Below are 10,644 nucleotides of genomic sequence, written 5' to 3'. Positions count from 1 at the left end.
TGGAGCGAGCCATGCATTGTGCCCCCCCACCCCACCTGGGCAACCGGTAGCAGGGCATAGCCCCCACTTCCAGCACTGCCACGCCCATATCCCGCACCCCCCATCTTCCTCCCAGAGTCCCGCATTCCCCACCCCAGCTGGGCAGCTTCTCACAGCCCCAGCCCCAATCCCTCCCTCCCCCATACCCCTTCCCTTCCCTCCCCTCTCCTCTTCCCTCCACCTACCACAACAGACTTTCCAGCTGGAGGCAGCTGTGTCCAGTGTGGTGAGGACTGCTGCCTGTTTAGTCTATGGCCGAATCTCTGAAGCAGTGCCAAATCTTTTCCAAATTGATTCAGAGGCTTCTGATTCAATTTAGACCTTTTAATTGGTTTCCTGACTTGATTCAGAACCAGAGATTTGGTCACTGAATCGGGCCGAATCTCCTCCAAATCAAATTGGCTACCGAAGCTTCGCACAGCCCGAGTGGCTACCACCTCAGCTCCCTTGCTGTGCTGTGGGCTCTTCTGGTTCTGTGAGCTGTGTCACCCCACCACCTGAAGCAGAAGCAGGAAGCAAGAGCTGAGAGAGTAAGGGAGGGTCTAGATACTCTAGCTGCAGCAACACGAGCTAGAGCAATAGCGGAAGTGGTGACTAGGTAGGAGCCATGGGGCTGTACATTAATCCCCTATGGGACACCAGTGGGACAGCCCTGGCCTGGATAATTGTAACTTCCTCCTTTTTCACAGATCCAGGGATATTAAGACAAGAAGGGATTATTCTTACCATCTAGTCTTACTCACTGCATCACGGAGGCATGGAATTTCAACTCTAGGATTCCAGTGTCAAACCCGTAACTCATGTACAATCTTTTACCATGACATTTAATCTTTATTTAAAGACTTCACTTGATGGTCAATAGAGCGCTTTCCAAGGCAAGTTATTCCAATGGTTAGTTACTCCCTTAACACCCCCCCCAAACTTATCATTTCCATTTAGAATTCATCTAGCTTCAATGTCTGCTGATTATTTTAATTTTGTTTAAAAGAATCAGAAAAAGAATCAAAACCCTGAAACCTAATGCCAAAAGCATTGTACTGTATGTATTCTGTAGCACCAGGTATAGACACTACACTTTTACTGGTATAAGTGATTGGAAACCAGTGTTTGCCTGTAAAAGAACAGAAGTCAGCACATAATATCAGCCTATGCCCATAGCGGAACAGAAGTTCAGCACACACAGACTGGATTAAAAATGGTGGAACCAGGTCTAAGATTTGCCACCCCCACCAAAGGGTGAATGTATGTTTTGTTTGCTACTATCTAAACTATGCTGCTTATAGAAAACTGTGTAACTTAGATTGATTCTGCCTTAGGCTTTTTGAATGTCTGAACCTAGCCTAGATTTTATTAGAATCTACTGAACAGAATCAGCCAACTTATTTAAATCAAAAACTGAAACCATAGTTTTTGTGTACAATCTCTTTTTTTGCCAACTATTAGAATAATGTTTAGTCCACACTGCCCAGGCACATACATGTTACACAGCTACATTGCTATTGTAAACTCATCGTTTAAAGTTTACTATAGATTCACTGCTTAAATTTTATAGTAACGCATGAGAACACTACAATATTGTACCTAAAACGTACAGGCTTTTTACTTTATTCTCTTTATTTTGACCTGTTTAACAGAACCCAAAAGTGTATCCTTTCTTTTTAAAAAATCTCTCCTTAAAACTGATTTCCTTTAAATAGCATTCCACCCTGTCCCATACTACCTGTTCTTCCTACACGCGCTATCTATTTCTCAAATGTACACCAGAATCTGCACAGTGTGAGTAGTTTGACTAAAGTCAATGAGACTATTCACATGCAGAGTTACTCATGTGCTAATTCAATTTAAATACACACACACATCTATATGAATATGATTGGTGTGTTAGATTGTAAACTCTTTACAACAGAGACTGTTGTTTTCTCTCTAAAATACAACGTAAATGTATTGTATTTTCAGTGTTTAAATAGAAATCCACACATATAGCAGCCATTAATCACAAGGGTTTGGGGAGGGGGGCTGTCTCAGGTGTTGCAGTTTTTTTTTTAAATGACTGGAATTACAGACAAACATCAAGAGAGTCTGAATGTGCTGCAGCTTGAATTTGAAATAAGAAAAGAAAAAAGAAAAAAATTCCAAACATGGGTTGTGAACAAGGAGAAAGATAAAGAGCGTATTCTGACTGTAATTACACTAACAGTGTGATTCTGCTGATTTAGTCAATTTCAGTAGGTTTGAACAACTGTAATTAATAATAAAATATGATCTATTTTATCTAGCATAGATTAAAAATAAGGGAAACTGATAAGAGGAGTGTCAACTGTAAAAAGGTGGTTAAAGTTAAATGATATCAAGGAGCTGATACTAGGGGTTGATGAATAGCCCTCAAATTCAAATTGTGCCAGGTAAAATTCACCTTCCTGCTCATTTGTTTAATACAGAATTCCATGGAAGCTGGACTGTAGCCAACATTAGAAAACACAGAGAGAAGGTGTATTACAGGATTTTTGGTGCTGTTTTGCAAACACATATTCTCCAGAGAGCATATTCAGGAGAATCTAACATGACTAGATGGGCTTTAAATTCACTGTGATCCCTGGCAAGATCCTTGATTTGTTTTTTTTATCTTGAACTACATATAATTCTGAAACCGTATGCCAGTTGCTGGAAGATGGGAACGGTCCTGCTTTGAGCAGAGGGTTAGATTAAATGACCTCCTCAGGTCCCTTCCAACCCTAATTTTCTATGACTCTAGGATCTGATTCCCCTTCATTTAACAGTTTTACTTCAAATCCTATATGCACCAATTCCCTTTGGTACATGGCTACCCTGGAGACAAAGATGACTTCTGACATAATTAAGGTCTATGCCACAAAGCAACTAAACATCAAGATAAGGACCTTAAAGCAGATCTGGTAACAGACTAGGAGCCAGTTCAGTGTATAAAACACAGGACTGATAATTCTGATATTCATTACTTTTACTGATGTCTGACAGATTTCTTACTTCCATTAAAATCTACATTTAAAACAGACAAGGTCTGGCAAACTTTGCTATGATTTCTGACAGCTCCATATGACAAGTCCTGGATTTCCTTTAAGTTGGAGAGGGACAATATACTTGGAGATGACTTGAATATGGGGAACATTCAAAACATTTGTAGAAAATAACTGGCTGGAAGAACGGCATACCTAAGACTCAGCAATTAAATGTTAACCAAATTAGAAGAGACTTGTTTGAGTTGAAGAGTAAGTTGAAAGGAAGGTAAAAGGAACAGTCAGGATGACTGAGACATAGAAGGGTTAGACTGGGAGATGAAATGAAGGTGAGGAAAGAAAAGGATACTGAAGAGATGCAGATACTTTCAGATAAGGATCCTAATTTGCGAAGGCCACACATTTGAAGGTTATAACTCAGTAACTGATGAAATGAAATGCTACAGCTATGCTCTGGAACTTTTCTTTTTTAATTTTACAGGTTAAATATGTTCTAAATGTACCCCCAAGGTGGCATCATGCATACTGTAAAAATCATCTAGAACAAAATTAAAATATTTTAATGGAACACTAACATAAAAAATGATGTGTTAAGAGACTTATTTTTTGTTAAATATCTTGATTAGGCAATTACAACATCTCTTCCTAATATTAATTAGCATAAGAAAAATTGAGAATTTAATTGATATGAATGCAAAAGAAACACAACCCTTTCAAACTATTTGTTTTCATTTAACTGAACTGCCTTGCCATACTAAAAAAACATTTTGCAAAGGTTAAATAAAGTATTTTATGGCAACCGCTGCTTCTTAGTGCCTGTGTAACAAGAAATATGAGCCAGCCACAGTTGTGCAAGTTGGTTTTCTTTCCCAGTAAGAGAATGTGGTATCTAAGACCTTGTCCTAACTCATTTTATCCCCAAGTGTAAGTCAAGTAAGTCAAGTATGAACTAATGCCTGGAGGGAAGTCCCTGACTCCAAGTGTATGGATTATTTCACATTTATCTTACAATCTGGTCTCAGAGTTCTTAAAATTCACTAACTTGGCAAGTTGGGAATTATCATGAGAAATGAAATAATTTCATAACTATGAAGTCATTTAGCATTCCATGAATCTGACACTCACAGGGCTTGTCCATTCTTGGGCATTATTCTGACCTCTAGATGATGAGCTGTTCACTATCCAGTTCAGCATGGAAACAATTAGAAAAGTTCCACAATACCATAGGTACAAAACGAGGACATAATTGAGTTGCTGTTTTCATTAGAAAAACATTCACATTAATATCACACTTCCCATGATGACATCTATAATATTTTAAATAAATATAGCTTTATTAAATATATGTTAATAAATATAGATCTAACATTACAAAGTAGTTCACTGTTGAGAGTCCAGATGAACCTTTCTAAAGTACATGGCATTAACAGTGTTCCCTACTTAAAATTAGCCAAATGCACTGACCTTACATTCGGATGCCAAGGTTCTTTGACCTTTGTAATGAAAAGTAGCTTGTAATTCAACAGCAAGTGGAAAGACTTTGCTTTTGTGTGTTCTGTGATGCTGCCTCAATGTTCTTTTTCAGTCTATAAGCTTATCATCATGGGAAAGCCAATGTAAAATGTTAACAGAACAGTAATACTTCTGAAAACCATTCTAAAGGTCAAGGACAGATTCATGATCACCCAGCCATCTAGCATCAGATCAATCCAGGAATTCTACAGAGGCTGTGAAAGTGGGTGCCCCCACTGTATAATGTTTACATTTTAATCCTGATGCAAACCAACTCAGAGCTTATGGGATTGCCTCTTTTTCCATGGATCTTTCTAGCTCTATTCCTGGTCTGCTTTTTCTTTCTATTCATTTTCTCTTACCAGTCACCCATTTTTCTTTCCTTAGATGTAGTCAGCTCACTTATGCACAGCTCTTATGCTAAGGAACAGAGGCTGAATGTGAGTTGCACCTCAGGATACCCTTGCCTGATCACCGTCTGCTTCTTCCAAATTATGACCTCTGCAAATTGCATCACTAATATCAATGGGCAAATTTGGCCCTTCCATTACAAACAAAATGGAGTTTTGAAAGAGATCAAGCCTATGTGGGTTTGTATGTCCTTTAGCAAAATGCAACCCTGATCTTCAACAGGGTTTCTGGAAACTATTGTAATATTCCTGTGAAAAAACCCAAAATGTGGAGGCTTACAGCAGTCTGTAGGTATTGACTCTGTGACCAAAGTACATAGCCAGATGTTCCCCACTTTGAACCCAATCCTGTTCTCAGACAATGGCAAAACTCCTATTGGCTCCAAAGGAGTTGACCTTCCTACTTTTCTGTTGGCCTTACTGTCCAAACACATTTTGTTATCACAAAAATATCTTGCATATAGGCCAATTAGGAAAACTATTTTTATAACGTTATTTTGTGTTTCATGGTTTAAATCAAAAACAAAGGCAAGAAACCTCTGGCTTCTGCTACAGAAGGTAAAGGAAGGTGTATAGTGTCACAGGATTATGCTCCTTGCTGGGGAAAGTCTGCTTTAGGACTCCAGAAGAAGCCTTACTTTGTTTCCCTCTCCTGGTGTAACTTTTCAAAAGGCAAGCCTCTGCCTTTGAGACCCTGATTCTTCTCAGTCCCTGGCTTCCCTGGGGACCTGTAGCACTCCTCTGGAGAGCTCCTTCCTTTTGGGGTCAGCTCCTGGGAAGAGGTGTATGCTTTCTTCTTCAAAATGGGAAGAGAGATCAGAGTACAAACATCTCAAATAGCATAGCTGACTGCTCAGTTATTTCGCTGCTACAGTTTCCTCTGTCCTTGCTTGGATTCCACTTTGAGCTCTCTAGGACTAACCTGTTTCTCCAGCTCTCTGTTACCCCAAGGATTACCCTTTCTACCCCCAGCTCTCTCTGAGTCTTATTCTTTCTCCCTCCAGACACAGTCAGTTTCACTTGCAACAAAATTATTACACAATTACATTTACCCAATCAAACAAAGCATGATAATATGGGGAACCAATCAGGAAGCAGTCTTTGCAACCCACTGCCAGGGCCAGACTGCCATCTCCCCCTGGTGTGAAAAGGAAATCTGCATGTCCTACTTACAAAATCATTTACAGCAAAACATGCTTATACTAAGCCTCCAGTGTGCTCCCCACCAGAACAGCAGGCTAGAATTGATCCTGCTTAGCCTTTTTGGTCATGTATAAGTGATAGTAAAAGGAGGGTTAGAGAGAAAAATCAGTCTTGCAAAGTAACAAAATAGCAACTCAAACTATTATATAAGCTCGAGCTAAAGATGAAAAGACTGGTACACATGGATTTTTAGGTTAAAGAACTACAGTAAAGGGTCTTCAAGTTTCCTGGTAGACATGACAATTATCTGATATATTCTAGAAATGAGATGAAGTGTTCAAAGATGAAATTTTCAAAATGTGTTTTATCTGATTGATTTTAACAGGATGACAGTGGAACCTACTTCTTGACTCTATCTGTGGCTCTTTAAAAGAGACAACTGGATTGGTGGATGGTTACACTAGAAGGAGCAATCTTCCCTGTGATGACTACTATTGGCCCCATTGCTTTTTGGGACCATTAGATCCACCGTGACACTACTGGATATTTATCAATAATCTTATCCTAAAAATGACCTGACCAGACTACAGAACAGCCAGAAAACCAGTTGTTATAACCATTTTCATTGGTTGAACATCCACAATGTGAATCTGAGGATTGTACTGTCATCTACTAACTAAATGTGTTATTTTTCTCTTGAATACTGTATTCCTTTATTTTATCTATCTATCTATCCCAAATTAGTTCTGTAAGTCTCAAAGGTTTCAGTTGTTTTCTTTTTTTATTCTGTGTATTTAATAATGAGATTTCTGCTGCTGGTTTTTAGAGCAGAAGCAAGGCTGGAACCACACTTAACTCTTAACAGCAAACAATGTTTTTATAACATCTTCTCCCTTGCTGGGCTTCAGACAAACCCTTATCAACATAATGTCTATCTCCCTAATGTATGCCTATACAATCTCAAACATTTTTGAAGCCAAATTTAACCTTAACAACAACAGCTTACTCTTTGGCTGAATTTGGCCCACCCAGATTACCAAGTTACTGAAAGATACAGTTATTTTATACACCCACCAATTGCTATACTAGTGCAAGTTACAATAAATTTGCCACTTTCACCTGTTTTATGATCAGCATAAACCTTTTAGTAGTGTTGTAGCTATGGTGGTCCAGGGACCACCATGATTTGTTTGCTAATGCCTTTAAAAATACCTGAGGATATTTTGTGCCTGAAAGTCATCTTGTACAAGTCTGGTCTAACCTAATCCTAAAACTATGCAAACAACTCAAAATGTGCAATCAATGAGGAGAGGCTGAAAAAGCTAGGCATGTTGTGGAAAAGGCACTTAAGAGAGGACATGACAGCAGTCTTCAAAGACATGAAGGGCTGCTGTAAAAAGGAGGGAAAACGCCTTTTCTCTCTTGCTGTAGAGAGGAGGGTGCAGACCAATGGCTTGAAGTTGGAGCAAAGTAAGTTTAAGATTGGATATTCAGAAAAAAATCTTCAGAGTTAGAACAGTATGGCAGTAGAATACACTGCCTACGAAAGTTGTGGACTCTCCATCATTGGAGTTGTTTAAGAAGTGTTTGGACAGCCACTGGTTGGGGATGATCTAGGCATAGTTATGCCTATGTTCTACCATGGGTATTTCCCATGCTTCTGGGCTTTGCTGACTGCCCTCGCTGCCTCCTCCCTTTTCTGCTACATGTGTCAGGGTGTTCTTAAGCCTTCCAGGCATTAGGTGTTGGCTAGAGCTAGGGACTTTGACTGGGGTGTGCCAGTGCTTCTGCTGGGACCAAAGCTAGAGGTTCCTGGCTAGAAGGCCTTGCCCCTTCACTTAGGGTCACACCAATCGCCATATTTGGAATCATGAAGGAATTTTACCCTATGGTAAAAAAGACCCTTTATAATTTCTAAGTCATTTTTAAAAACATGGAGCCCAGAAATGCACCCAATACTTGAAATAAAGCCTAACCAATGCTGAGTAAAAACAGAATATCACCTCTTGTATCCACTTATTTTAAACTGATGTAGCTCAAAACTCTGTTCATCTTTTGTGCATCTGCCACATGACAGATTCATGCAAAATCTATAATCCACCAAGACTCCTAGATCCTGCTCTGTAGTGCTCCCATCCAGCCAGTTGTCACCCATTTTGTATTTGTGTTGACGACTATTCTTCCCAATATTGTGTCTTTCATTGTCACCTTGCATTTATCAGCACTGAACTCCATTCAGTTGATTACAGCCTATGTCCAATTCAGTCTTGTTTATCATCTATTCAGCTATATAGTTGCTCCAATAAAAGGTATCAGCAAACAAATCCTGCTTTCAGCATATACCTTGTCAGTTATGAACTTGACCATAGATATTCATTATAACTGGTCTTTAAACATTGTCCTTTTCTAACACATGAAGGTACCTGACTCGGACTGAATTTTCCTTAGGTTCCGATAAAAATTCTTACCCAAATGTCTGGCTTCAGGACTACTGACTAACAAACAGAGGAGAATTGGGCTATTAGCAGCATACAGTCTCCTGAGAATGGGATGTGTGTGGAGACAGATAGGGAATGGTTTTACTGTCGCATGCATATGACTGACATATAGAAAGATTTTTCCATCTTGAAGCAAGATGAAAAGTCAATTTTTTTAATTGAAAAAAATAACAGTTGGGATCAGTCAAAACATTTCATGCTGATAGTTTTTATTGCAAACCTTTTAAAATCCATCTCAGCATCATATGCTTATTATAATTTAAAAATAAAAATTCATTTTGATTTGGAAAACTGAAACTGTGTGGTCCTAAAATGTCAAAATGGATGTTTTAACAATTTCCAAACTTTTTTCCCAAAAATGTTTTAAGTTGGGCATCTATCCCAAATGACTGTTTTTTTGCAAAGAGTTTTAGTGTCAATGCACTGGCATTCTTTTTGATGAAAACATGATTCATTGAAAAATTTCCAACCAGCTCCAGTGTCTACTGCATGAAGAAGTGACAAGACTGTGCACTAAGCAAATAAGTTTCTGTCATTTTTTTTTGTTGCTTTGATTCACAAGCTTGAATTTCAATAAATGTGACTAGGGTTGGGAGAGAAATGGTATGTGCATGTGCAGTTGTACTTTTTTTTATATCTAAACTTCTGTGTTTCCTCATCTCTTTGTTTATCTTTCGTCCGATGCAGTGACAGCATCTGACTCCTAAAGGAGCTAGAAAGCTAAAGATAGCTAAGCACATAAATGAAAATGAAAAATCAATGAAGAAAAACACCAGCCAACTTTAACAATTGCTGCATTTGTAAGGCTGTTCCTGACGTACCTGTGGGGACTTGTGAGAGCGCCAGCTGTACTGGTGACTGTGGAGACTAGCCAGCAAAATATTTTCATCAGTATCCACCTGGCCAAACCGCAGTGTCTCCTGTGTGTCATTACAGATCACAATATGGCTGAAGACCAACTCCTCTGCCTCAGGGCATTGGTTCTGAAAGAAAAAGAAATGAAAGCCAACAAGCATCAGATTAATTGCAAGATGTTTGGCAGCTGTCTGCCCAGTGGCTATTGTTACAACACAGAAACACTGTAAGGTCTTCTGTCCTTAGCTTTGGTTACAAAGTATTCTGTACTTCCAGCATAAGTACAAACTAGTGCAGGTTCTAAAAAGTATATCCCAAGAATATTTGGATTTATGTTCCTCTAACGTAAATCATAAATATCTAAAGCTGAAAGAAAAATTAAATCTTGTAACTTTAAAAAATGACTAAAGGAAAATAAATTAACATATGTTGGAAACAACATATTATCTGCCACAGACAGGGCACTGGAGGCTGAATATATAGCAGTACTCTAGCTTCCTGACAACAGATCTGTGAGACCATCAGGGCCCACATCCTCCTTCCCACCTGTTTCTTCTGCTTTGAAATGCTGCTGCGGATCATTCTGGAGCAAATCTTTCTTCCCTGAAGGCTTTCTTTTCTTATGGTGCAACACTTAAAAGTGGCAGGACAGAAGAAGCTGCAACTCGGAGTAGTTTCACAAATCCACAAGGTTAGTTTGAAAATACATAGTGCATTTTAATAGCCCAAAGGGCAAAATACTAAACCATCTAATGCATTTTCAAAAGAGCATTTTAACCTTTTAGAAATACTTTCCTTTCTTTGTAGCAGTCCCTCCCTCAAACATTTTATCTGGCTCCTTTTCAGTTCTGTTCTAAGGTATCACAGCAGTGGAAAAAGCAGCTGGGCATCTTTCCATCAGTTATTCTATTTGCACAATGGGTTACATGACAGTCACTATAAATTACCAAGGCCACAGGGCTTCCCTTCTGCAGGCACAAACTTCAATTCCCTACACAGAAGAGGCATTCAGTGCCAAGGCAGGGTTAGTGGTAATGCTGCCACTGTCCCCCATGGAAAGGTTTATCAGATGGAGCAACTGAAAAGTGCGCTCAGGGCCCATGTAGGATCCTGCCAAGGGAAGCTGAGTGAGGAATGCAATGAGTCAGCATTCCTGTTAGACGCAACAGCCTTCTCATTCCCTCATGTAGCCTT

General features: G+C 39.2%; 1 protein-coding gene across 4 annotated transcripts in view; it reads right to left on the bottom strand.

The window, feature by feature from the left end:
* VPS13B (vacuolar protein sorting 13 homolog B) overlaps positions 1-10,644 on the bottom strand; it is a 1,046,600-nt gene that overhangs the window by 61,585 nt on the left and 974,371 nt on the right. For all 4 annotated transcript variants that reach the window (XM_019527996.1, XM_019527995.1, XM_019527993.1 and 1 more), the window contains one exon: positions 9,417-9,578. In XM_019527996.1, coding sequence (XP_019383541.1) covers positions 9,417-9,578 — 162 coding nt within the window. The remainder of the gene's footprint in view (positions 1-9,416; positions 9,579-10,644) is intronic.

This window comes from Gavialis gangeticus, unplaced genomic scaffold (genome assembly GCF_001723915.1).
Source record: "Gavialis gangeticus isolate Ggan-Ray unplaced genomic scaffold, GavGan_comp1, whole genome shotgun sequence".
Lineage (NCBI taxonomy): Eukaryota > Metazoa > Chordata > Crocodylia > Gavialidae > Gavialis > Gavialis gangeticus.
This window is presented reverse-complemented; position numbering and strand designations above follow the sequence as displayed.